General features: G+C 42.7%; 1 protein-coding gene across 1 annotated transcript; it reads left to right on the top strand.

Annotated features, from left to right (window-relative positions):
• The first annotated feature begins 3,173 nt into the window (after window positions 1–3,173).
• Window positions 3,174–24,578, top strand: btaf1 (BTAF1 RNA polymerase II, B-TFIID transcription factor-associated). Its single transcript, XM_080481043.1, has 38 exons — window positions 3,174–3,384; window positions 4,381–4,504; window positions 4,738–4,852; window positions 6,876–7,019; window positions 7,828–8,027; window positions 8,840–8,973; window positions 9,102–9,231; window positions 9,357–9,425; window positions 9,528–9,617; window positions 10,000–10,095; window positions 10,681–10,857; window positions 11,098–11,238; window positions 11,460–11,584; window positions 11,917–12,037; window positions 12,145–12,249; window positions 12,372–12,521; window positions 12,939–13,081; window positions 13,200–13,374; window positions 13,609–13,812; window positions 14,198–14,618; window positions 14,819–15,003; window positions 15,080–15,236; window positions 15,519–15,628; window positions 16,172–16,373; window positions 17,218–17,366; window positions 17,449–17,601; window positions 18,049–18,170; window positions 18,760–18,927; window positions 19,002–19,079; window positions 19,166–19,295; window positions 19,378–19,519; window positions 19,715–19,845; window positions 19,992–20,114; window positions 20,893–21,045; window positions 21,190–21,401; window positions 21,492–21,651; window positions 21,825–21,995; window positions 23,362–24,578. The coding sequence occupies exons 1-38, from the start codon at window positions 3,371–3,373 to the stop codon at window positions 23,509–23,511; spliced, it is 5,574 nt and encodes a 1,857-aa protein (XP_080337169.1). The 5' UTR covers window positions 3,174–3,370; the 3' UTR covers window positions 23,512–24,578.
• The last annotated feature ends 3,167 nt before the right edge of the window (window positions 24,579–27,745 follow it).

A 27,745-nucleotide genomic window follows, 5' to 3' on the forward strand; every position in this document is an offset into this window, starting at 1 on the left:
TAAGATACATTACAAATCAGGAACTTTTTGGAGATTTGAATGTACTCCAAATTATAAGTTAAAATGTGTCGCTTATTGACATGTCGCCTTACTTATTATTCAATCAAAACTATTTCATTTTTGCCTTTAGGTGAATGTTGCCAAAGGACAAACATATGTTCATTAGATAATAGTTCCTAAATCTGAGTAATTCTTCACTGCAAGTAAATCATGTTTACGGAAATATGTCACCTAATTTCATTCATCTTCATTTAATTTCTTTGAACTTCCACGTGATCATCATCTGTCACCTTTCTTGTTACGGTGTTACTCCACTGCCACGATGAATGTAGGTACGGACAACAAAAGACGTTCTAATGGGAACTGGGATGGACAATGTCTGACATAACACAAATTAATAAAATTGTATTTCTATAGCGCCAGATACAACACATTTCATTCGAAGAACCTTTCACAGAGGCAAAACCCAACAATTTCACATGAGCGACGACACAATAAATGAACTATTCAGGCATTTCTCTCAACAGAGCTGGGAACTGCAAGTACAAGCTGAAAAAATGCATTATTAAAAGTGAGTGAGCAACGTTATTTGTGATACACACTGACGGGAAGGAATTTGTGGTAAAATCCCACAGTGGAAAGAAATCACCACAAAGGCATTCATAGACACAATGCTTAACTTAAAACTGGCTTTTTTTCTTTTAACCAAGTCAATCCACTGAGTCATCTCGTGATTTTTACGGACGACTTTAATAAGGAGACTAAACAATGACGTACATCTTGTGCATTCTGGGGAGATGTAACCATCTGTGAAAATCACAGGTCAAAGGCACAACGAGTTTGAACATTTGAAGAGGTCAATAAGTGTTGTGGTGTGCTAACTTGCTGCAGACAAAGAATAGAATAGAATAGAATAGAATAGAATAGAATAGAATAGAATAGAATGTACTTTTTTGGAGAACATACACAAGCTGGAGCACATTTGAATGATATTTCTATACAAAAGCTCGCTATTGGACTGAATTGGAAGCAAGCATGCAATTCATCAATTGTTGTTCTTTCAAAAACGTTCCACAATGAAATAGAAGAAAACAGGTAGAACTTTTATCTAACTTTTTTTTTTCTTTTTAAACAATATGTTTATTAAGTATTTGTATGCCGGTACATATATGTGTTGCAGTATACATTACAACACTTACCCAGTTATGCAAATATTTTCAACCATAATATGGCAGAAATGAAGAAAAGAAAAAAGAAGAAGTTTTGTATAACTTTTTTTAAAGGATATTTCATCTATTTAGAAATGAATCTGCAGATCCCTTATGTTTGCTGACATCTGGACACAAATATACTCTCATTCATACAGCCAATGATAGGTGCAAGCAGGGTATGCCTTCATCACAGGGCAAAACAGAAAAACACACGTACAATCAAGCTTCCAATACAGATTGCACAACCCAGATTTGAACCTTTTCACTATGACACATGCATGCTCACCATCATACTTCATAGAACGATTAGATTACTGCATCGTTTTTCGTAGCTCCCTCCTGTTTTCCTTTTCTTTGACATACCCAGATTTTTGGGGGCAGTGATGACCTAGATGTTAGAGAAAACATTGGACATTGGACGGTTCAAATCCAACTGTGGACAGAAAAACCCTTGACCCCCATCAGCTCGGAGTGCATTTTATTCTTTAATATGTTTCAGTGCAGCAGCAAGCAGGGGCCCCATTAAGAGAGACTACCAGCACATTGTTGCGTTCAGAGAAGTTTTAAGCTGTGTTGTGTGATAGTGACGACATCACTCTGACATTGAGTATATTGAAAGCTATGAGCACCTCTGTATCTGGCTTGACAGCGGTATACATTTGAAACTGACATAAATGCTTTACCGTAACAAATAATCTTTTACACATTCCACAAAAGCAACTGGTTAAAGTGACTGTTTTCCTCATCTTAAAATATGACTATCTCGTCTACAGCTCTGCCTCAAAATTTTTTACAAGTCGTTAGTAACTCTTTCCATAGCTTTAGTTTATTCTGATCAAAATTGGGGAAATGAAGCAAACAATAAAAGAAAGAAGCAATATTTCTCTCCTGATGGTAACCTAATGGTTGTAGATTTATTCCTTTTCATTTACTATGCTGCTATCCACTTCATGACTGGTGCTCCATTCAGCATTCACCACTGCTGTCTATATTTCCTAATAAACTGGACAGACTGGTCTGGTCATACAAAAAGCCTGTACCTCCTTTGGTCGCTCCTTATTTCGGTTTTATTCTGCAAAAGACTGGAATCATCTGTAACAGACGTAAAAAACGCCCTATGTTAATTCTGCTCTCCTCTCTCACAAATACCACAACCAACAATAAAGGATCACTGTTAACACTGTAAATGTTACTTCCTTTCTTTTATGATCGTGTGACACAGCTTTATTGTATGTGTGTATGTATGTATGTCTTTGTTTCTATGTTTTTCGTTATGCCTCCCCGCTGCCTCTTGGACAGCATGTCATTGTAAATGAGAACTGGTAAAATAAAACTGGAAAAAAAAATGGAACAGATATGATGCGTCTTAGAGAAATCTCCTTTCAGCCACCACACAGCAACTAGCTGGGGAATTCCTGACATATCGTTATTGCAGACAGTACCTCGGGAAAGGGCTTCAATAATATTGTAAATAATCTGATCAAATGTCTAGTTTCTCTGGAGGGCCTCTTCCAGCTCAGCATCCTTTGCCTCAAAGAGTAGCCATTATTTCATTTGCAGAACATATGGTGGTCAGTTGAAGGTTTGGAGGAGTAAATGTAGTAAATACTGTTTCTATCAAATCAATAATACCACATACTGTTTTCCAATGTGTCCGATCACATTAAAAAAAATAATAAAATAATAAAAATCCTTTTTTCTCTCTGTTCGTTTCCTCTTTTAACGCGCCATCTGATTGGCTCTCGCGGACGGCTCACAGCCAATCATCGTCCGCCTGCTCTGGAGGAAGGAATAAATGCAAGATGGCTCCTCATATAAAAACAGTCTTCTGGGCCGCCCTCAGCGTGCAACTAAATAACTCTTTAAACCTCGTCAGGTTGAAATATTTATCTGCGAGGAGCTCCGAGGGATAAACCGGGCTTTCGGGCTGGTGGTATTTGGCGGAAGAGGAAAGCGGAGGGACCAAGGGCAGAACTTTGAAGCCATGAATCGGCGGTGAAGTCTCTCTCCTTCGGGCCAGTCCGGAGCGCGTACAGCCCGGGCCTCGGCGAGCTAGCGGCGGCCGTTAACCGGCTCATGCCGACACGTTAAACGGCTTTCGAGGGAGCGTCTCCGGTCACCGCCTGCTCGTTGGATGCGGGACGTGAGCTAAAGAGGCCATGGCTGTATCGAGGTGCGGTTTTACTGTAGTAGCTCCGCTTATTCCGACTTTTCCCGTAACAATTAGCTAGCGGGCTTGCTAACACCTGCTAGCCTCTGGAGTTGATGGATTATAGTCTGATTGAGATTAGCACAATCTAATGTTGGCCTAATGTGCTCATCGTCATGCAGGTGCGCCACTTTAATTAAAGTTGATTCCCCACTCTTGGATATCCATTTTGTCCCACCCGGTTTTACCGGGGGTACGTACCGGTTAACCAACGATGCTGTGGAGTTACAAGAGCTAGGCTGCAAACATGCATAATCTTTGTCTTGTGGCTCTCTAAGGGGATTACTTAACCGTTAACCTGGACAGTGACATTGGATAGCGATCCAGTTAAGTCACTGCAGGTTGTGTGCATATTAATCTTGAGTTTTGCATCACTTTGACAGTGCACTGCAATCTCGGGGTGCATGTTTATAACCCCCTCACCCAGTGATTGCTTTAACTCCACGTGGTGTCAGTGGGCTCCTTCTTTTTTTGTGCACCTCTGTACACACTGGTCTGTAGCCCAGATGACGTGTGGTTATACTCTGGGTCACAGTCTGTATATCTCTAATCCACTGCACTTTATTAATAGACTGCTAATGAGCACGTTGAAAGACGGGGCTTGTTGGGCAGGTTGCCTTCATGGATAGCTGGTGAAGTACAACCATGATATCCCTTTGTATATTCTTGATCTCGATAACCAACAAGTCTTATCACCTCAGTGTGGAGTTTGCATGTTCACCCAGTGTGTGGGTTTTCTCCCACCATCTAAAAAGATGCATGTGAGGTTAATTTGTGACCTTTGATGACTTGAATGTGTGCGTTTGCCCTGTGATGGACTGGAGACCTGTCCAGGGTGTGTCCTGTTGGCCGGTATTGGCTCCCCTCACCCCGCACGGGATTAAGCGGCATGGAAAATGGATGGATGGATTATGCAGCGATCTTACTTTGCTTCTGTTGACATTCTTTTGCTCTCTGTAGACTTGATCGTTTGTTCATCCTGCTCGACACTGGCACAACACCTGTAACCAGGAAAGCGGCGGCCCAGCAGCTCGGAGAAGTGGTCAAACTGCACCCACATGAGCTCAATAACCTTTTAGCCAAGGTATGTGCATGTGTATCTGTTATAGCTTTGTTCTTACAGACTTTCAGAAGATATTGTTCTCTCCCATGTTTGTGCGACATTGAAGTGTGTGCTAGATTGTACCTGGATGTAATGACTATTTCTGGCATTGCCCCTGTAGCTTTTAGAATGTTTTGTGCCTGCGCTTTTCTCTTTGGAGATCATATAATTTCAACTGTGGTGGTAAATAAAAGTCTGATCTCTTAAATCCTAAGGTCTTGACTTATCTGAGGAGTCCCAACTGGGATACTCGTATAGCAGCAGGCCAAGCTGTGGAGGCCATTGTGAAGAATATTCCAGAGTGGAAACCATGTCCCAGACCGAAAGAAGGTGAGCTTTAACTGTATGTTTGTCATTTTACGTTGAAATTATGTCGAGTCAAAGAGTGCTACAAACACTTTATTTGTGACATGATGTCCTGTAGTGTATTTTAAACAGGAATGTTGATGAAAACGTTCAGTCCACTAATGTTCACCCTAGTTTAGTAGTAATGCATGAGATCAGTCAGTTGTGTGGGCTCATGCTGAGTTGGTGCTTCAGGAAAATAAAAGGTGCGTTTGTAGGCATCATTTAGTGGCACGAAGTCAACAAGAATTATGATTAGTGCTCTTATGAGCTGTCCATTTTGACATAATGGCTATTGTCATTCAAAGTTTGGAAGATTATGTAAAAAAAACAAACACAACCTCATACATTTTATGATATCGTGACAAATATGCAACGCTTTCTTCACTATTGTGTTTAATACAGTATAAATGATGCACTGAAACATCACAACCATTACATGCTTAATGCAGTCTTTTCTTCTTTGGGCTCACAACTGGCCACTTACTGTCATTCTCATCACAGAATGATATACATTGATAATGAGCGATGTGCTGATCTGGGAACATTGTAGTTTTTTTTTTTTTGTTTTTTTTTAATATTTAAAGTTGTTTTTAATTGTTTATGGCTGCTGCCATGAAGTATCATCTCACAACCCCACAGCAGCAAAGCAGAAAGTGGCTCAAAAATGAGGGGCGATTCGGAAATATTTCAAAGTGAAAAGCGAAAACAGTCCAACAACAACTTGCAATATCTACAATGCCGTTGTTTTAAGAGGCAGAGGCATCGGAGCTCATTCAAAAAAAAAAAAACTGGCTTGTTCGTAAATGTCACATCTCTAATGTGGGGGCAGAATCATTGGAAGAGAGACCGAGGGAGATGTCACCCACATTGGAGTCAGTCTGTCATTTTCTAACATACTTTTGAGGGCTGAGTTTTGGTGTTGTAAGTTGTTTGTTGACCCGAACTTGAAAGAGATGTTTTTCTGACAAATATTGCATTGTGCTCTATCTGCGTGTCGTCTCCAGAAAAGTGCATCCAAATGCTGCAACGTTTCCTTTGACTCTGGCTCTTTTTTTTTTTTTTCCCCGTCACTAATATCTCCTCCTCTCTGGTAAAGCGGTAAATGTGGCTCCTCTCAAGTCACGCCTCCTCTAAATTAGCTGTGCATATATCGCTGCGTTCACATCAACGGCGATGTCATTAGTCGTTCAGCGCAGATAACTCCGACTCATCAAGCACACGGGTGACGCGTGAAGAATGCGTGGACAATTTGCACATATGAACGACTCGCAACTGTGAGACTTTCAAAATACTGACTCGTTCGCAAACGGCGCATCTCTAGAAAACATTTAACATGTAAAACACGTTTGAGTTTTTGGTCCGAGTACAGTGTGGATGTGCCAAGCAAAACTGTCAGTGTGAGCTGACAAGATTCCCAATTCCAAATGATTCTCTAAATGTACAGATATCCATAAGAATAGTAACTTGTATTCCGTTTTTCATAAACGGCTTTTGAAGAAAAACTTAAATCGTATATCCAGACAGTATATTTTACAGAGAAGTACAACAAAGTACATGACAACATACAAGATCAATGAAAACGATAAGTGACAATTATTAGGTTTACTGCCGACGTCTGGAACTCCATGTCACTGCTGAGCCTCACGGCACACTGGATTGATTCTGACACTTAAATCCAGCAGTGTTTGATAACACTCCACTTTGATGGCTCTCATACAGCAGAGCATGTGAAAGAGGAACATCCTGGAGATGAACTGTTCATTCATGTCATTGTGTATACCACAAAATCACTTTGCAGTTTAGTATACAAAGTATTGGATTGAAGCGGCGTTTCACTGCAGGTCCACTCAACAATGTAACACATCCAGCTATAGAATCAACGCAGCGTTTTTTATTCTTTGTGTACACAGTGCAAACTTGGTCTGCATAAAAGAAAAGAATGAGAAACTGTTTTTTTTTTTAAGATTTATGGAGTACTTGACTAGACGTGTCTTGTTTCCTGTAGAGTCTTGTGAAGACCTTTCTCCAGAGGACTCCTCCTGCGACCGGCTAAGTTTCTATCACTTTGACATCTCCCGCCTCCTCAAACATGGAGCGTCTCTGCTGGGATCTGCTGGGGCCGAGTTTGAACTGCAGGATGACAAAACTGGTTTGTAATGACTTTCTTCTTCTTTTTTTCTTTTTTTTTTCTAAGACATTTAAGCTGTCGTGGCACCCATGCTGTTAGTTTTTCTGATGCAGGCGCACGTTTACTCTCACCCATTCCTGTTTTAATGTCTGAGAAAGTTTGTATAGCTTGAGGCTGTGTTCACGCGACGATGTGTCAAGTGTTCTGAATAGCTCCACGTTTACTGGGCAACGTGTAATAATTCTAATTTCTCATTATTCTATATGCATTTTTATTAGGTTAATTTAAATTCCTTACTATTTATTCTCCTGCTTTAATTGCCTTTTGTCTTTTTAATGCACGTTTATTTTTATTAATCTTTTATTACTATTTATTTATTTTTAAATTAAATTTTATGTGGACCTTTGCCTTTCTGAAGCACTTTGAATTGCTCGGCGTATCAACGGTGATATACAAATAAACTTGCCTTGCCTTTTGGATGCTTTGGCACCAAAATGATCGACTGTTCCCTCAAAGCTCTGTTGCTTGCACGTTTTGCTGAGATCCAAGGGTAACAGATATACTGAAGTCTTAAACATTCAAATCTAATGTCACCAGTAGGGTTATCTATTTAGGAATTTAAATATGTTTTGAATAGGAAAAGCCTTTAGTCATATCATCAGATCTAGTGACATTTTGAATTATTTATCCAACCATGCAGCCATTATGTCGTTTTAGTTACATGCATTAACTCTCAGTCCCCACTCTGTTGTTCATATGAAGATAAATGGACTCCTCCCATGTCCTCTGTGAACACACTGTCTTAAGCTTCCCTTTAATTCGATCTCAGGAGAGATGGATCCCAAGGAGCGTTTGGCCCGCCAGAGGAAGCTTCTTCAGAAGAAGTTGGGCCTGGACATGGGTGCTGCTCTCGGCATGGACACGGAGGAGCTGTTCAATGACGAAGACCTGGACTACACGTGCCAAGTGGGCGGGCTCAGAGCCCCAGGAAGTAAAAGCATGGCTGGATCCAGCTCCCGCAACCACGTGGTGAGTCAAGTGGGGTTTTGTTTTGTTGTTGTGTGCTTTGATCAACTAAATCCTAAATAACTCGCCAAACTGTCACTTCATGTTGCACTTTACACTTCACTGCTTGTTAAATCGGTCGAACGTTTCTGACCCCGTTAGAAGCCGCAGCAACAGACACACCATTGTTTATTTTCAGGCAGTACGAGAATGAAACAGGAAGTGACAACGCATCCGGTTTTAAAGTTGGAGAATGACAGACACTACACACAATAAAGGGGGATGTTTATCTGAGGGGTCACATAAAGTTAAAGAACTTCCCTCTGGGATTAATCAAGTATTTCTATTCTACTCTATACCTTCAGTTCATTAGGGTTAAGATCACATGACTTAACTAGATATATTTAAATATATTCTGCTGATTTAAGAAGAAAAAACCCCCCAAGATGTTGTCTCTTATAGCTGTGCATCTCCTCTTCCTCGATGTTCTTTTACTGTAAAACCTGTTGCAATGCTGTTGAGCAAGCTGTGTTGAATTAATCTCGGTCTATGTGACTTTGGTGGTTTTGTTGACTCTCCCAGATTTGGACTTGATTTAGTATCTGCAGAAAGTCGACCCGACAATTTAAAAATGACTTGAATAATCATATCTCATACCTCGATGAGCTGCTGTTCACATCCAGAAGAAGGTTGGATGTAATTGAAGCTTTAAGCCCCACACCTTTGGGAATAACAGGCATGTTTTCCTACTGCCTGCTTTCTAATGTAAATTATGATTAACGTGTGTCTTTGTGATGTTACAAACTGTAAAGTCAACTTCACCGTTTTGCCTTCAGCCCATTCAAGCCGCTGAATTGATCGACGCGGAGTTCCGGCCTGGCATGAGCAGTCGTCAGAAGAATAAAGCCAAGCGGATGGCTAAGCTGGTGGCAAAGCAGCGATCAAGAGATATGGATCCCAACGAAAAGAGGTGAGTCAGGAAACTGTGTATATACAGACAGTTTAAATGTGAAGTACGCTAAGGTAGGAAAAGACTGCTGTGCCATGTGGTGTTAACTAGCGTTACAATTAAGCACATTTATTCTCTTCATACTTCAGTAACGACAGTTTTGAGGGTGAGCCCGAAGAAAAGCGAAGAAAAACTGCCAATGTAGTTATTGACCAACCGGCAACAGATCATAAAGTCTTAATCGACAACGTTCCAGACAACTCCAGCCTGTTAGAGGAGGTACGTGTTAAAACGGACTTGATTTGTCATTAATAGCTTGCTTGAATCGCGACATGAAGTAATTTGTATTATTTTCTTTGAGATAATAATGAATGAGGACTCTGCTGTCCTGCTTCTGTGGTTAGATTCACGAGTGGCCTCTGGAGAGCTTCTGTGAAGAACTCTGCAATGACCTGTTCAACCCATCCTGGGAGGTAAAAACAAACAAACAAAAAACCCCTGTTAAAATATGTATTGAATTTTTGTTTACAGTAAATGAATCAGCTGCTTGGATTGTTGGATGTAATTGTTTCCAGATTCGTCATGGTGCAGGGACGGGGCTTAGAGAGATTCTCAAGTCCCACGGTGCCGAGGGTGGAAAGCTGGTGGGAAGCACCGCAGAGCAGGTACGTCATCATCAGCCAGGATTCTGCAACCTTTATGACCAAAAGTGACGTTTCTGTGATTTTACACTAAATACAATTTACCTGAAAAAAACAAAATGCTTCTAAAAACCTTAAAAATGAAGCTAACGCAGCTTCTAAACGTTCAAATAGTTTTGGAACTCAATAAATGCAACATGAGACAGTTTTTGATTAAGGTTTAATTACAATTTTGCACAGTAAACATTTAATTCCAAAGCTTCAGGGAGCCACTACAAAGGGTCCAAAGAGCCACATGTGGTTCCAGAGCCGCAGGTTGCAGACCCCTGGTCTTAAACCACCTCCTCACTCTGGATCTTCTGTCTTGAGCATCGAACCTGACACTCGCTGTCCTGCTCTGTTCCAGATGTCCCGACAGCATCAGGAGTGGATCGAGGATCTGGTCATCCGGCTTCTCTGTGTTTTCGCTCTGGACCGCTTTGGAGATTTCGTCTCTGACGAGGTAATCGCCTGACAAGTTTTTCTTGACGTGCTGTAAAATGGGGGGAAAAACTTTGAATGTAATTTGCCGTGTTCGTGTCATTTTTCACAGAGGAACTGTTTTTAATTTAACTTGCCTCGTGTTCTCGATTCCCACAGTGTCAGTTTGTGTAGGTGTGATTTCTCTCGTCGCGTCGGTATTTTTAACATTTTTCTACCAATTTGCAGTTACGTGTTTTGGCATGATTTAAATAGGATGAACTGGGCTCCTTTTGATTTTTAATCATCACTCTGGCATGACAATATGTATTAAAATATAGTAATGATGTTGGTGCTTATTTTAATAAAATGTTCAGAACAATGTGCTTTTGTTCTTTTGTTGTTGTTGTTTGTTTCCAGAGAAAATATTTGTTGACTATCTCAGAACATCAACATGACAAGGAGCTCATAAACCACGAGTTTTCTTATCTTGTATGTGAAGTGATTATAATCTACACCAGATGACTGTCATCTAGATTTGTTTTAGTAAACTTCCAGCTGCAGCAGGTGCAGTGAACACATGTCGGGCATTCACTGGAATTCTCCGGTTCCGCTCTCTCCTCTGTAGGTTGTGGCTCCTGTCAGGGAGACGTGCGCCCAGACGCTCGGCGTGGCGCTCCGCCACATGAATGAAACGGGTGTTTCCATGACTGTCAACGTCCTGCTGAAGCTGCTGAAGGAGGACCAGTGGGAGGTCCGCCATGGGGGCCTGCTGGGGATCAAATACGCCCTGGCTGTCCGTCAGGTACCACCTGCTTCATGTGTGCATACGATAAAGCGTTAAATAAGCATAGAATTCCTGTTTGATTCAAAAGCCATCTGGTCATGGATATGAGGTGTTGGGGGTGGAAACATGTATGCATGGGCAAAAGGTTCTTTCCATCTGGAAACATGTGCTCCCTGCAGAAGTGTCACTGTAACCTCTCCCCCGTCTTGTTCTATACGTCTAAGCTGATTTCCATCCGTTTGCTCCTCTGCCTCTCAGGACTTGATTGCCGTTTTACTGCCACGGGTGCTCCCTTCCGTCACAGAGGGCTTACAGGACCTGGATGATGACGTCCGCGCTGTGGCAGCTTCAGCCCTCATACCTGTGGTGGACAGCTTGGTGCAGCTGCTGCCCAATAAGGTCTGTATTGAAGTGACTCTCCATCAACTCCATGTGGTTCATTCTAATGGCCCGTATTCACGGCAGTGTTCAAGTGAAAACACAAAACCTTTGTCACGTTTTCGGTGTCGGCTTACTTTTCTGACGCAAAGCGTTTTCACTTGAAGCATTGTCTCGTAAACGGCCTAATACAGTTCTGGTTCTGAATCTAGTTGTCTTTTCTTGAATTTGCTGTCTTCCAGGTTCCCTTCATAGTGAACACACTCTGGGATGCTCTGTTAGACTTGGACGACCTCACAGCATCCACCAACAGTATTATGACGTTGTTGTCCTCACTGCTCACCTATCCACAAGTCAGACAGTGCAGGTCAGTTCCTAACGTACAGTCTTCCACAAGTGAAGCATTAAGCTACAGATGCCGCCCCCCCAGAAATAGTAGTTTTAGCGAAAATTTCCAGCTGCATTCTCATTTTGATTGAATGAACTTGGAGAACATATAGACTTTTGAAGTTGGTGACCGTGCATCTCATGCAAACTGTTCTGAAGTCTTAGTTTGCTTTCCTTGTGAAAACTACTTTATCATATAAAAGCACACATCAAACTACTGAAATGTGTTCCCATCACAAAGGTAGATGCCAGTGTTTACATTGGTAGTATTGCATTATTTGTTATGGTGAGCGTCTTTCTCTGTCGCTGCAGCATGCAGCAGTCTCTAACCGTGTTGGTCCCTCGGGTGTGGCCGTTTCTGAGACACACCATATCATCGGTCCGACGAGCTGCGCTGGAAACTCTGTTCACTCTGCTTTCCAAAGCTGACCAGGTAAATTTAATTATCGGATAGTCAGTTTGTGTTACTGCAATGACACCACTTTTCACAACCAATTATTAAATGTCATAGATTTTATTAATTTTTTTTTGTCTTTTCAGAGTTGTGCAGCTTGGATAAATCCCATCTTACAGGATATGCTTCGGCACATCTTCCAGTCCTGCATTCTGGAAAGCAACGAAGAAATCCTGGATCTTATACAAAAGGTTTGCCGTGCGACTCATCTTTTATTGTTTTGTTTATCAAAACTTAAACACACAAACTGCTTGTGTCCAAGTATTGTTTTTCTCTGTGGGTCAGCCTGTCAAACGCCTGCGTTTCTGTACAGGTGTGGATGGCGCTGCTGTCTCAAGCACCCCAACAGTTTGTGGTAGCTGCCAGCTGTCCGTGGATGGGCGCCTGGCTCTGCCTCATGATGCAGGCTTCCCGCATTCCAATAGATGTAAACATGCTGCTGGAGGTGAAGGCCCGCTCCAAGGTGATGCACGAACTTTATTCCTGCCTTCTTTTATTCTCTGTTCTATGTAAGATGTCTTTGTCTTCAGGAGAAAATGTGAATTTCAAGAAGTTGTAACTGCATCAGCTTTAGAAATGGTATGATAAAATGTATATGTGGATATGAATCATGTTCTGAAATTGAATTTTGACAAAACCCAGAGTTGCAGGGTTTTTTTTTTTATCCTTTCCAAGTAATTCCAGGATGCACCCACACTCGCTGTGCTGTTAGTACAATTTGATAAACTAGCACTCAAGATGAAAGTGAGAAATTTACCTGCTGTGGTTTCTCTGTGAGCTGATACCAACTAAATGATATAAAGGTGGAGGTGGTGGTGTCGTCAGTGGCAACACATGTGTCATACTTGATTATGATACAGTATTTGTGTGTATGCAGCAGGATAAGGCCGGTACAAAGGCACGCCAAGGGAACAATCAGGTGAAGGAAACGGTTCAGGAATATATAGCAGGCGCAGAGACGGTGACAGACGACACGGCAACAAGGGACTACGTGGTGATCCGTGCCCGTCTCATGGCTGCGAGGTAAGTTTGACTCTTCCATTTTCAAGAAAACGATAAAAAACTATATTATATATATAATCCAAGTCTTGTGACCTTCTTAAAAATATCAAAACACTCTTTTTGTTGCTCTGTGTACCAGATTGCTGGGGGCTTTGTGTCAGTGTATCTGTGACCCTCAACTCAACGCTGCATCCCAAGAGATCCGACCAGCAGAGTCTCTGGGCCAGCTGCTGCTGTTCCACCTCAACGCCAAGTCGGCGCTGCAGCGCATCGCTGTGTCGATGGTGCTTTGCGAGTGGGGCTCTTTACAGAAGGTGACATTGAGTTTTTGTGTGGGTGTTTGATTATCACAAGTCTCGGAGTTCTGTTTACACGATGCGTCATGAACGTTCCACCTCGGGAGCCATTTTCAAAAAGTTGCATTTTCAATTACTCTGAGCACCGTTGTGTTAACGGACAACCAAAATGCAACGAATGTTTTGCGTTTTCAATTAAACGTTGCCGTGTAAACGGGCCTTAAATCCTTTCCTCTCCTTGAATCACTGCAGGGCTGTCAGGTGGTGTCGTCTCTGGTTCAGCCTCGCCTTCAGGCCATTCTATCAGAGCAGCTTTACTATGACGAGATCGCCATCCCCTTCACTCGCATGCAAAACGAATGCAAGCAGCTTATTTCTCTGCTGGCTGACGCTAACATAGACCTTCAGGACCGACTCAATTGTAGTGTTTTCACAATCGACCAGGCCAACCAGCTGGTAAGTCTTCACACAGACATGTTTAACTATCATAAAAGTCTAATTTTCATCCTTTACTGGTCAGTCAGCGAGACCAAAAGCAGTTTGCAGCATCTACAGCTCATGTTGTTGTTGAGTGGGGAGTCACTGATCTAATATAGAGTCTAAATCTTGAAAATAACCTTGTGAACACAATGGAGGGCAATGGTGAACAAAAATATATGTATATTTTGAAAGAGTATTGTATCATTTGTAAGATTTTGTAATAGTCGTTTTCTTTCTTGATTTTCTAAGCTGACAGTTTTGGTTTCGACACTATTGAGCTCCAAAGGCTAATGGATATTGTACTCCTCACAAATCACACCCTTACCTGACACACACTCTTCCCCTTTAACTCGTTTCCTAGGTAACGACCATCTTCACCGAGTCGACAGCGGCATTAAACGTGAAGTCCAAACAGTGGCAGCCGCTGGACGGTAAACGACAGCAGGCTCAAGCAACTGTGATGGAGACCAACACGGAGTGGCAGCAGCTGCACCTGCGCGTCCACATGTTCGCAGCCTGCGCCGTCATCAATCTGCAAGTGCTTCCCGACAAGCTCAACCCTCTGATCAGGCCGCTGATGGAGGCCATCAAGAGGGAGGAGAACACCCTGATCCAGGGTTACGCTGCTTCTTTTATAGCCAAGCTGCTGCAGCAGTGTGCCGGGCGCTCGCCGTGCCCCAACCCCAAGATCATCAAAAACCTCTGTGCCTCAGCCTGCGCAGACTCTGCGGCCACGCCCTCGTCCGCCTGCCCCGTGCCCCCCACACAGGAAAACGCCAAAGGTGGGACTGGTTCAGAATCACCCTCATTGTCATTATTCTGATTGCTAATTACATCTATGTCATGGCATTTTATGTATCGTCCCAAATCGCTCTGTAAAATTAAAACTAATTTAGGAAGATTTAAAACTAGGATGAGCTATAGCTCATCAAGATTTTGTGTCTATATTTTTAGGACATATTATATTTTCCACTGCTTTCAGGAAGTGGCTTCGAGAAAGACGGGATGCAGCACATGGTCAACAAAACCCGAGGTATCATCACCCTGTACCGCCACCAAAAGGCAGCCTTTGCCATCACCAGTAAGAGGGGCCCAGCCCCGAAAGCTCCCAAACCCCCCAGCACAGAGCTTCCTCCCGGCAGCACCATCAACACAGACACTGACGAGGTATGGACGCCTGCCACGGTGCACATTTAGCTCACATCAGCAGCGTTTACTGATCGTGATCCACTCTCCTTTGAAGAGCAAGAAGCCGTTTCTAATCCAGAGAAGAGGGGCCGAGTTCTCCCTAACGACTGTTGCCAGGCACTTTGGTGCCGACCTCACCAAGTCTCTGCCGTACCTGTGGGACACCACAGTGGGACCGCTAAGAACAGTGGTGGCTGAGAATCAGAGCATCGGTATGTGGATTGCTTGCTGTGATTCTTGGGCAGGAGCAAATGTGAAGCTTAGTTTGAGCAACATACCAGCTGCTGTCTTGCAGCTACTGAGTTTCATTGATTCAAGTTTAAATGTAAATGTCTCAAGCCTTTAATTTTAGTGAAACACTGAGGGCAGATGTTTTGAAGATCTGATTATTACCAGTTCGTCAGAATAATGGACAGGCTTTCAACTTTTGTCATTGTCAATAAAGTCCCGTTGTGTGTAGTCGGTGCTCAGCTCGTGCGTTTTTGTCTTTCCAGATCGGCAGGTCCAGCTGGAGAGGGGCGACGCTGCCGCTCAGGAACTCATCAACTCTCTGCAAGTGCTGGAAGTCATGGCTGGAGCGATGGCGCCGGAGCTCAAATCATTAGTAAGACTACTGAGCCACAGAGACCGCAGTCCCGTTTACACCTTTGAGTGAAAACACAACATTTTTGTTGTGTTTTGGGTGTCTGTTTACACGACAACAGTGCTCAGAGTCGCTGGAAACTCAACTTTTTGGAAACTGCTCCCAAAAAAAAGTAGAACTTTTGGAAAACACTTGGGCTCCGTTGCTGTGTAGACAGCGGAAACATGGCTACTGTACATTCGCACCATCGCTGTGGTAAATAGGTCTACTGCACAAGTGCAAGTAGAATGATAATAACAAAAATGACGTGAAACTTTTCTGAAACTTGAAGCATTGTTGTGTTAACAGGACCTACATTACTGTGCTTTTAAACCACTGATTGCTCAATCTTCATATATTTCACAACAGTTCAGAGAAGCATCGTTTGTTGCTTCTTTCTCCGTCTCTAAAGGTTCATTTATGAGCAGTGTTTATTATTTCATCAGGGATTTACGCAAGAATTTTTTAAAAGCAGTTATTAGTTGTTTGGCAGACAAGTTAAGGAACTTTTGTCCCTTTTTCCAGCTACTGGAGCATCTCCCCCATCTGTTCACCTGCCTGCAGCACCCGTACACAGCGGTGCGCCACATGGCAGCTCGCTGTGTGGGCGTGCTCGGTAAGATCGCCACCCTGGAGACCATGAACAGTTTCCTGGAACGTGTATTGCCCTGGCTGGCCGCCATTGACGACTGTACCAAACAAGAGGGCGCCATCGAGGCTTTAGCGTGTATCCTTCACAAATAAACCTCCCTGCCACAATCGATGTGGATCTGTTCTGTAACATCTATACTAACTGTCTCAAATTCCTGTTTGGAAGTAGCTATTATCAAGTCATGAGTGTTCAAACTCTTACTAATGTTCACCTTCTGATGTCTCAGAACTCACTCTCTCACTTCTTGATGGTTTTAAAGTGAACTCTCAAAACTTGTAAAGCATTGCCAGTTTTATCTCCTTTTTATATTGAATACAATAGAAATACTTTAATCTCAGAAGGAAATTCTTTGTAGCGCTGCTCCACACAGAAAGAAGACGTAGAATAGAGTTAAAATGTCATCAAAATAAGAAACTATTTAAAAGCTGAAACCAACCAATGCTTGAAACAGTTCATTTATCAAACGTAACTATAAAATATGCCTTGCCACTACTACTTTTACTATCTGCCTGCATATGCTACATTCCGTACCAATATCTGATATTTCCCCGATTGCTGCTTGGTTTCATCTGTTTTTACAGGGACGTCTGTCTTGAATCAATAGAAAGCAAAACTGTGGCTGAGCAGAATGAATAAAATGGGCGAGTTTTAATCTGCAGATCCAACCTGAAAACTAAATTACTATTGAATGATTAACAGTGCAAATCATCCTATATAAATAATTCCAAGAAAAGCAAGGAAATAGAGTTTAGGAAACAAATAAAATGAGTGAATAGGGTTCTGTTGCGTTTCAAAGTTGACATCGCTCACTGGAGAAACGACTCGTTTCAGCAGACCAGTGAGAACTTGCAGCTCTTTAATAGACAAATTCATTAACGTCTCTTATGCGCAGTACTTTCCTTGACTGACGTTTTTGCAGGTGTCATGGAGCAGCTGGAGGTGGACATCATACCGTACATCGTGCTGCTGGTAGTACCGGTTCTCGGGCGTATGAGCGACCCGAGCAACAGCATCCGTTTCATGGCCACGCAGTGCTTCGCCACGCTCATCCGCCTGCTGCCTCTGGAGGTGAGAGCCCCGCCTACAACCGGCTGGAAAGTCAATAAACCCTCCAGTCATCTAAGTGAATTTCTTTTGTTTTGTTGGCCAGGCGGGTATTCCTGACCCTCCCACCATGTCCGCTGACCTGATCCGCCAAAAGGCTAGAGAACGCCACTTCTTGGAGCAGCTGCTGGATGGAAGAAAACTGGAGAACTATAAGATCCCCGTGCCCATCAAAGCCGAGCTCAGGAAGTACCAGCAGGTGAGTGTCGACCCATTTATTAATTTAAGCAACTTGTGAAACACTTTGCCGTCTTCTTGCCTCCAGTGTAATCTTCTATCTGCCACATGTGGACGAGAGTTTTGCTTTGATTGCTGCTGCAGGCAGACAACAGAGACGCCGACAGCTAATGTTTTATGGAGTACATTTAAAGCACCTGAGCAGAGCTGGGACGTCTCTGAGTAATGCAGGGTGCTGGCCCAGCCATCCATCTCTCTAATGGAGTGGAGCTGTTTGAAATGCTGCTATCATTCTTGTTACTGTTGGTCGACTCGCTGCCTTCAGGCAATCGGCTTCACTACGAATACTCACTCAGACTCTTGTCGGTTTTAGTCGAGCAGCCTTTTTTTCTTCCCCACTTCTCATGCTGTCTGTGATGACAATGTCCTGGTTCGGTGTGAAGCAGTTCCGTTGTGATGCTTTCTGCAGGATGGCGTGAACTGGCTGTCCTTCCTGAACAAGTACAAGCTACACGGCATCCTGTGCGACGACATGGGGCTCGGAAAGACGCTGCAGTCGATCTGCATACTGGCAGGCGATCACTACCTCAGGTACCAAGTCACAAACGGCTCCCATTTAAGTCGCTGTACTTGTGGAGTATGGCTGAAAGTCAAACACAATGACTCTCCTGCTGTGATGCTGGAACATTGACGAGCAATTAGCTTTATGTTGAAATTGTAGCAAATTCTGGTAGTTTGATTTTCAGAAAATATAGACTTTTTCAAACTTACTCTGCGCTGCAACAAAGAAAAAGTTAAAATTTAAAGGTTATTATGGCGCTATTATGCCGATCTGGCCCACTCGAGGTGATATTTGACTGTATGTGGCCCCACAACTAACATAGCCATCTTGTCTTATATCATGTTTATCTTACATCTGTTGATATTCTGTTATTTACTCATGATGTCATAATTAATAAAAATATAAGCATTTGATTCTATCCAACTTAAATCTTTTTTGAAATTTGGATTTGAATCAAACTACAAACACAGGTTAGATTGCAGATAAAGTTTTGTGGTTGGGCTTTGTGCACCACTGCAGATAAAGAACAACAACAACAAAAAAAAATCACCATTAAAATGATCCTGGTTTCTGATTCGCTCTGTGTTTGTGACTCTGCCTGCTGATTGCGTCGTTCAGAGCACAGGAATACGCCCGGACCAAGGCGGCGGACTGCAGCCCGCTGCCCTCCCTGGTGGTCTGTCCGCCCACGCTGACCGGCCACTGGGTCGACGAAGTGAGCAAGTTCTGCAGCCGAGAGTACCTCAACCCTCTGCACTATACCGGGCCGCCCACAGAACGCATGCGGTGAGGATGAGTCGGTGGTCATTCCTTAAAGACAAATGATTTACACGCGATTCTGACGACTTGTCTCTTTCTAGTTTACAACACCAAGTTAAGAGACACAACCTCGTCATAGCGTCCTATGACGTTGTACGAAACGATGTCGACTTCTTTAGGTGGGTTCCTGGACGACTGTTTTATTTTTTTCTGGGAATGTCAAACATGCACATTCCATTATTAGAACTTTTAATATATTTTTCAGGAATATTAAATTTAACTACTGTATCCTTGACGAGGGACACGTCATCAAGAACGGGAAAACCAAGCTTTCCAAAGCGATCAAACAATTAGCCGCCAACTTCAGAGTCATCCTGTCGGGAACGCCCATTCAGGTGAAGCACCAAGTGATATCTGTAGAATAAGGGACCGTGTTCATTTGTCTCTGGATGAATGTTTTCTTACTCCTGTCCTCAGAACAACGTGTTGGAGCTCTGGTCTCTCTTCGACTTCCTCATGCCGGGATTCCTCGGAACGGAGCGACAGTTTGCCGCTCGCTACGGGAAACCTATCCTCGCCAGCCGCGACGCCAAGAGCTCGTCCAGGGAGCAGGAAGCAGGCAAGTTGGCAAAAAAACAAACCTTCCTGATCTGACGACTCATCCGAGAGCGGTGGGAAGCAGTGTAAATAGAACCAGCAGATGGCGGTAATGCAACTTTATGGATGCAAACTGCTGTTAAACCCAAAAGAAGAAGACCCATCCTGCTTTAACAAAGATATTATGAGTTGTGTTAAAGATTTCTCTCCCTCGCAGGTGTCCTGGCCATGGAGGCCTTACATCGACAGGTTCTCCCTTTCCTTCTGAGGAGGATGAAGGAGGATGTTCTTCAGGACCTTCCTCCTAAAATAATTCAGGACTATTACTGCAACCTGAGCCCTCTCCAGGTCCGTGTTACTGCAGATGTTCTTCTTCTTCTTCCGATTCTTTCTGTTGACAACAGGTTGCTGGTTTGGAAATGTGATTGCAGATGATGTGTACGTCGGATCGTTCTTAATACGGTCTTTGTGTAACAACTTGTCAATACTTACAGATTCAGCTGTACGAAGACTTTGCCAAGTCTCGAGCCAAAGCCAGCGTGGAGGACAGCATCTCTGTGGCCAGTACGGAGGAGGAAGAGAAGCCCAAACTGAAGGCGACGGGACACGTCTTCCAGGTACTGACACAAGACTGAAATTCATTCCTCATGAAGGTACAAAGTGTTCAGAAACTGTGAAGGTGCATTTATAGACAAGATGAACAATCTCTTAAGAGACATTACAGTACCTATGAAGACAGTAAAACAGCTGATTGAAACTGTTGCATGTTTGTCTTGGTTCTCAACTTGGACTTTGACTGTTCGCTGAACCTCATGCTGCTTTCCAGTTGCCTCAGACCAAAGAATTGCCTGCTGTTTAAGAGGAAGTACGAGTTAAACAATCTCCTTAAGTTGGTATCCAAACTCCTAACTTATTTCAAAATGTGACATGCTGGCGTACGCTTTCCTCTGAAAAACCAAAAGCCTCACTCGGACCCTCGGCAGGGTGCGTTTGTTCCTCCCTGAGCTCTTGCGGATTCTGACTAGTATAGCTGCAATCAACTGGAACACTACAACCCAGGTTTTACCAGTAATGGACGTTTTTCCAAGCAGCTGACGACTTATTAGGCCTCGTTTACGTGACGAAGTTTCAAGTGAAATCGCACTTTGAAATTGTTGCCATGACAACGGGGCTTTAGGATAGTTCTTCTCTCTGCATTTGTGCCTTTCTGTTGTCTGAAGTTCAGTTGAATTGTAAACACCACTGACAGATCTCAGACTCCCCATCAAATAAACCTGTTTGGCTCTGCCCCCCCCCCCCCCATTTTGAGAAGTGTGTTTGTATTTCTAGTTGGTGTCTTTTCTCTTTGTAGATCCACCTCGACACATGGTGATATTCATGTTTGTGTTCTCTCAGGCACTGCAATACCTCCGGAAGCTGTGTAACCACCCGAGCCTGGTCCTGACGTCTCAGCATCCAGAGTACAAGCGCATCGCGGAGCAGCTGGCCGGTCAGAACTCCAGCCTGCGGGACATCCAGCACGCGCCCAAACTCTCTGCTCTCAAGCAGGTGACTCTCTCACCTCAATCTGATTTTCCATTTAAAAAATTTTTTTTTAAATAAAAACATTTATGACGTAGGGTCAGAGGTCAACAGAGGCAGTTTGATATAAATGTCTGCCTCATTAACGGCGTTTCATCCTGCGCTCTCCAGCTGCTGTTGGACTGTGGTCTCGGAGGCGGAGGCGGCTCGGAGGGCGGCACCGAGGCCGTGGTGGCCCAGCATCGCGTGCTCATCTTCTGTCAGCTGAAGAGCATGCTGGACATCGTGGAGCACGACCTGCTGAAGCCCAAACTGCCCACCGTCACGTACCTGAGGCTGGACGGCAGCGTGCAGGCCGGCCTGCGACACTCCATCGTTTCCAGGTCTGACACTCGCTTTCCTCTTCCTGGAAAAGCTTTTCCGGCTGTTTGTGTGTCGACTTGACACGATATTGTTTCCTCTCCGTGTGTCAGATTCAACAACGACCCCTCAATCGACGTGCTGCTGCTGACCACCCATGTTGGTGGTCTGGGTTTGAACCTGACGGGCGCAGACACTGTGGTGTTTGTGGAACATGACTGGAACCCCATGAGGGACCTGCAGGCCATGGACCGAGCCCACAGGATCGGACAGGTAGTGTTTCAGTATGCAGGGTGTTATGTAGAGGTGTGTGCTGCCTCTACGTTGGAAGGTGCGCCTCAGCAAACCCGACGCAGCCGCTCTTGTCTGAGTCCAGTCAAGCTAAATAAAGATTAACAGAATGCGTTCAGTATGTCTGACCGTTTAATCTTCCTGTTCTTGCTCAGAAACGAGTGGTGAACGTGTACAGGCTGATCACACGAGGCACGCTGGAGGAGAAGATCATGGGACTGCAGAAATTCAAGATGAGCATCGCCAACACCATCATCAATCAGGAGAACACCGGCCTCGGGAGCATGGGCACCGACCAGGTCCTCAACCTCTTCACCCTCGATAAGGTGAGACGGAGAGAAGGCTTCAATATATCATGTTTGTGTTTAGATTTGTCACGTTGGGTCAACTTAGTGTTCATATAGTGCTGGGTAAGCTGGTAAACCTGCACCAAATCCCAGGAGATTATAAACTGGGAGTCATGGCGCTGGAGGAAACGTTGTTGTTGTCCATCTACTGAGCATGTGCAGAAGAACTGTTCACTATGGCCATGGTGAGCATGTGCGATAGCAGCGTTTCCGCCGTCCACACGGCGCCCGAGTGTTTTAGAAAAGTTCCACTTTGAGAGCCATTTTCTAAAACGTGCGTTTTTAGTGGCTCCGAGCACCAAAGCACGGACCAGCAAAACCAAACGACAGTTTTGAGTTTTCACTTTAACGGGGATGAACGAGTTTCTGCCCATTTGAAATTCATATTGGTAATTTTTTTTTGTGAAACGTCTAAATCTGTTGACAAAACTTTAGAATGGGGTGAGACGCATAAATACAAGGATAAAATTAGATCAGCGTTGAATCGCATCGAAACCAAATGTCCCACTACCAAACCAACTCAACATCTTGATCTCCCCCAATTTATACTTTTCTACGACCACATTCCAGATTTCTCCTGTAGCTTTAGTTACTATATCCAGTCTGTTACCTAGTTTTTTTTTTTTTCAGTAGTCCTTTGTGTGCTATCAAGTTCCGTACTTCTGTGTTTATAGTGCCCAGTTCTATATCTGTCCATCTTGCAACAAAAGCATCGTTGCCCCAACACACCAGAGGTCGGATTTGTGCAGCATAGAAATATTCTTTCAGATTTGGTGAAGCAAGACCTCCTTTCTCTTTAGGGAGCTGCAGGGTTTTGTAACGAATCCGAGGTTTCTTCCCTCCCCATATGAACCTTGATATTCACTTATCCTATTCCATGAAATGTTTTTGTGGGATTATCACCGGCAAAGATTAAAAATGGATACAGAAGTCTCAGTAATATGTTAATCTTGATTATCTCTGTTCTTGAGCTGAAATCCAAACAAATAGCCGACCAAGAAATGATTCAAAATAAGTGACTTTATTTTAAGCCTTTATAATGTGACTGTAAAGTAGATTTTCATAAAATATGTAAGATTTATTCCAGGTCTTATTACTATACTGTTCTTGTACAGAATGTAGCTAAAGTGGCTTTAAAGTGGGGAGAAGTTGCTTTAGAACCTTCGGCTTCAGCGGAGCCTCATTTTTCTTCCTGTTGCCTCCCGGCTTGAAATGGTTGCGTCGTAAACGAGCCAGAGTCTGTAGCAACAAAGATCTGCAGGGAGAGAAAACATCTAGATACGAACTGAAGACTCGTGCAGACCGACTGCGTGCCGCGGTCTGACCGGGCGCCGCTGTGTTTCAGGACGAGAAGGCGGAGCGGGGGGAGCAGTCGCCGTCCACCTCAGGGAAGGGCTCCATGAAGTCTGTGCTGGACAACCTGGGGGAGCTGTGGGACCAGCAGCAGTACGACACGGAGTACAACCTGGACAGCTTCATGCATTCGCTGCAATAGCTCCGCCCCTCCGCCTGCATCACTCATCTCATCGACTGGCCAAGCAGGACCTGGTCAGAGCCTCCATCCCCTCCCCCGCCACACACCGAAAACAAGAGCTGTGAGGAGTCACCGCCTGGTAACACTTCATCCACTCAGACCTTCAGATTTCTCACTGAAACACTGAACCACATTCTTCCAAATTTTGTCCCATGATTCCCGGCAACACTAAACCAGTCGCGTCTAAACAACAACGTAAGTTGACGTTACGACTCCGCGGCGGCGGCACCGACAGTCGCTGGTGTTTCCCTGCTCACTCGGCACGTAACCGGATCGTAGTTACAGAAGCAACTTCACAGTGTTACGTGTGACTGCTTCAGACGCCGCCAACCCCCACTCCCCCTTCCTCCTCCATCACCCCCTCCCTCCACCGCCTCCTCCCGTCATCACAAAGTCTTAAAAGCACCGCTCGACGCAGCCACAGCTCTCGGCACGCCTCAAAGTCTGATAAAAACACGCTTGACAAAGGGAAACGGTGTGAACGATATCCTCACCCCGTGTGGGATTTTTTTATTTTTTGTTTGTTTCGACGCACAGAAAGTTTGTTCTACGACAAAGGTGAGTTGTGTTCTTCAGAGGAAGAGTCCGCTCTCTGTGTTCCTCCTCCTCTTCCTCCTCCTCCGGTGTACAGACGAGCCGGGGAAGCTCCGCCCTCGACGCAGTGTTGCAGAAACTGAACTCGGGGCCTCGCAGCGACGGCGCCCGGCACAAGTGTTTTAAAAGGAAAATAGGACTTGTACATTTTTCTGTAACTGCAGCTTTTTTGTTTATGATCGTCAAATTGTAATAAATTCTATAACCTTTTGAGATACACATCTGTGGTTTTCCCTTGTGTGTGTTTGAAGGATGGCGGCCAGTAGATGGTGTGGTTGTTTATCACAACAAGTGACTGTAAGTCAAAGTTTATGAGCACATTTCATTTCAACACAAGCTTGTAGGATTTATTACAGCAACAGAACCTGCAGTCGGATCCTTCAACCATGAACTTTAGTAAATGTTTTTTTTTTTTTGTTTCGTTTTTTTCAACCAACTCATGTTGAGCGTGTGAATTTTTTTCTACATGTAGTTGAGATTTTAGATCCATTTTTAAAATGGGTGAAAGAGGGATTTAATTTTGGTGCATTTTTGTCAGTGATATAAAGTTTCACACATCAACACTTTGTTGATCCGGTGTGATGCAGCTTATATCTACATAGTCATGTGAAAACATCAAGACACCCTGCAAAAGATTTTTTAACATATTTGCACATGGATATTTAAGGATTTTTAATGATACAGAAATTATTTTATGTAAATTCATTGAAACTGAAGATTTAATAACATTGCAAAATGTAAATAAAAATACAATTCCCGGTGAGGAATAAATTAGGACACCCACCAATTTATTCCAAAAATAAAATCACACGGGTGTATCACATCAGGTGCACATGATCAGAACATCGTAACTGAGCAATGTGAAGGAGGTTTGCCTTATTTATAAGTCCGAGCAAGTTCACCCAGAACGCAAGACACTAATAAGAAATCTCCAAAAACCTAAGATGTCATGACGGGACGTAGTTATTTCACCCACGGGGGGGGGGGTAATGATAGCTGTTGGTGGGTAGGGTTTCTGAACTTTCTCCTCAGTTAGGCCCCATGTACAAGACAACTTTTCCATTGTTTAAAAAAAATAAAATAAAAAGGGTGTTCGTTTACACTATAACTGCAGACACACTGACAACGATGTAAGTATGCCCGGCCACGGGAGGGCGCTGTCGCTTCTTTAATGAAACCACACAGGCATGTGTGCAGAGAACATTAGGCGTGAACGGGAACAAAATAGAGAGAACCCGACAACCGTATGGACAGATGACGCATCGGATGCTATCAGGGGTGAGTCCACTATTAAAGTACTGATATGGACAATACAACTACAATTCTGACCACAAGTCATACCACTACGGTCCGCCATATTTGTTCCACAGGCGCATGAGCAGAAGAAACTATGCCTGCCAGGGTCACTTGAATAGAGGAAGTGAGTTAAAAGCTAAAAAATCATCGACCTTCAAGAAGCTTGAGCAACGCTAAGCTAAGCTAATTTACTTGACGCGAGATTTGTTTATTTCATAAATACACTTATGCCGATGATGTTAAAGTATTTTTGTTCCCAGATAGCAACACAAATATCATGCAAACAGAAGTAACAAATACGCAACATACTGCATGTATGCTCCTTTCTTGCCATTTTTTTATTTTTATTTTATTGCCCATTCATTTGTATACATTGCGAATCACTTAAACATCACCAACCACCAATCTGTTTCTGTGTGAGTAGTTTTGTTTTTTTTCTTCTTCTATCTCCATAGGTCATTTTCACACTAATGTAAGCAACATCAGCGAGTTAACACATAAAGCTTAGCATTTCAAGAAACAAGACACTTTAGTAACAATATTACAAAGGTTGTTTTTCTCAGCTTCAAAAAAAATGGAAGAAAAAAAAAAACAAGTGAACAAATAAAAAAAATAAACTTTGAAAGAATTAGCATCATAAAATTAATTTATTCCAAGTAAAAATACAAAATAATATTAATGACATTGACCAGATATGAAAGTCTCCCCCAAAAATAACTAATAATGGTTGAGAAATAAAGTCTGTAAAGAAAAAAATATGAAATAAAAATGCAAATATGTTTAAATTCTTATATATATATTTTTTGTTTTAGCAAAACCTTTCTAAAAATAATGAAAATTTCTCAGTACAAAGGCTACATTACTACTGGAAGGTACTAGCAGGTAGAGTAGGTAAATACACAGTAGAAAATGATTTTAGTGAATCACAATGCTTGCAATGAAAATAATTCTGCAATAAAGATTTATGCCTCTTTTTTTTCTCTTTTTCTTCTTCTTTTCTACAAACAGTACAAACAGTATTGCACATTACAACAAAGAATCAAGGTTCTCAGCCTTTTAAAAAAACGGGACTAATTCAAGTCTTGCGTGAACAGAAGGCCACCAGTCAATTGATGCACCTTTTGGGGGCTTTAGGTCAAGTTACAGGTGAAAAAAAAAACACTTGTGTCTGGATTTTTATTATTATTATTATTATTCTGTGTTAAAAATAACATTCTTTTCTCACCACACGCTGGGGTCACCTCACTGCTGCTGCATTTGTACTTTAAAGGTTGTTTTTTTTTTTTTTACAAAAACAAAAGGGAGCACATACTTTTAGAAACATAAAAAACTTCTCATAAAAAAATAACAAACAGAAGAACTCTTTCACAACTCTGGTCAGCATAGTAAATGATTTGATTTTGATTATAAATATACAAAAAGGTGGGAAATGTGTGTCGTTTTCCTCTCCGAGCACCTGATGTTTGATCAAGTTTTTATTTCTTTCATGAGGGTTAGGGTTGACCATTTTTCCCTTTCTTTTTTTTTTTTTAACCAGTGGGACGCTTGCTCGCCTTTGCTTCCACTGCCATAAAGTACTCTCGCCAACTATATCATTATTATATTAGTTATAAAGCTCTAGCTCCTTCAGTTATAGTCTTTTTTTAAAAAGAAAATAAATGCAAAAATAAAAGCATGACAAAAAAAAAAACAACCATCTGTTAAATCATTTCTCTCGAAGAATTAAATTAATATATATATTTTTTTTCATCTGAATAAACTTACTTAGAAAATATCTGTTTCTCTCCTAATATATTTCAAAATTGAGGTATTGCAAAAGATCTCGTCAGTCAGAAAGCACGCGTTACTTTTTTTTTTTTTTTTTTCTTTTTCGTCTTTTAACGAAAAAAACTGCTGACTGTTGAAAACTGTTTGGGTACAAAGAGTAGTGCATAACAAAGATCTATCGTAGAGAAGGAACAAACATAGAAAACCAGTCCGGGCGATGAAAGAAAAGTCACCAAAAAACGCCCAGATTTCACCTTCGTCGGGATGCTTATTATTACTCGTAGTTAGCTTTCGTTTGTTGTTCTCCCATCGGTTAAAAAAAAAAGTATCTTCTGTTTAGTAGTTTCAATTAGACTTTTTTTTTTTTTTTTTTTCCTTGGACAAGAAACAAAAACATCTCTCGGAAAAAAGAACAGGGAAGAAAACAGTTTACGACTAAATTAAGAAAAAGAGGCGGGGCCATCGCGATTTACCGAAGAATAAAAAAAAATTGACAGTTCACGACTAAATCAAGATAAACGAGGACCATCCAGAGTTA

The sequence above is a fragment of the Lipophrys pholis genome (assembly GCF_963383615.2).
Source record: "Lipophrys pholis genome assembly, chromosome: 15".
Classification (NCBI taxonomy): Eukaryota; Metazoa; Chordata; class Actinopteri; order Blenniiformes; family Blenniidae; genus Lipophrys; species Lipophrys pholis.

Excerpts from the sequence above, each read along its gene's own strand:
- btaf1 (XM_080481043.1), top strand. Across the intron at positions 11,585-11,916 it reads CCACAAGTCAGACAGTGCAG|CATGCAGCAGTCTCTAACCG; the intron begins GTCAGTTCCTAA and ends CTGTCGCTGCAG. Across the intron at positions 13,813-14,197 it reads TCGACCAGGCCAACCAGCTG|GTAACGACCATCTTCACCGA; the intron begins GTAAGTCTTCAC and ends CTCGTTTCCTAG.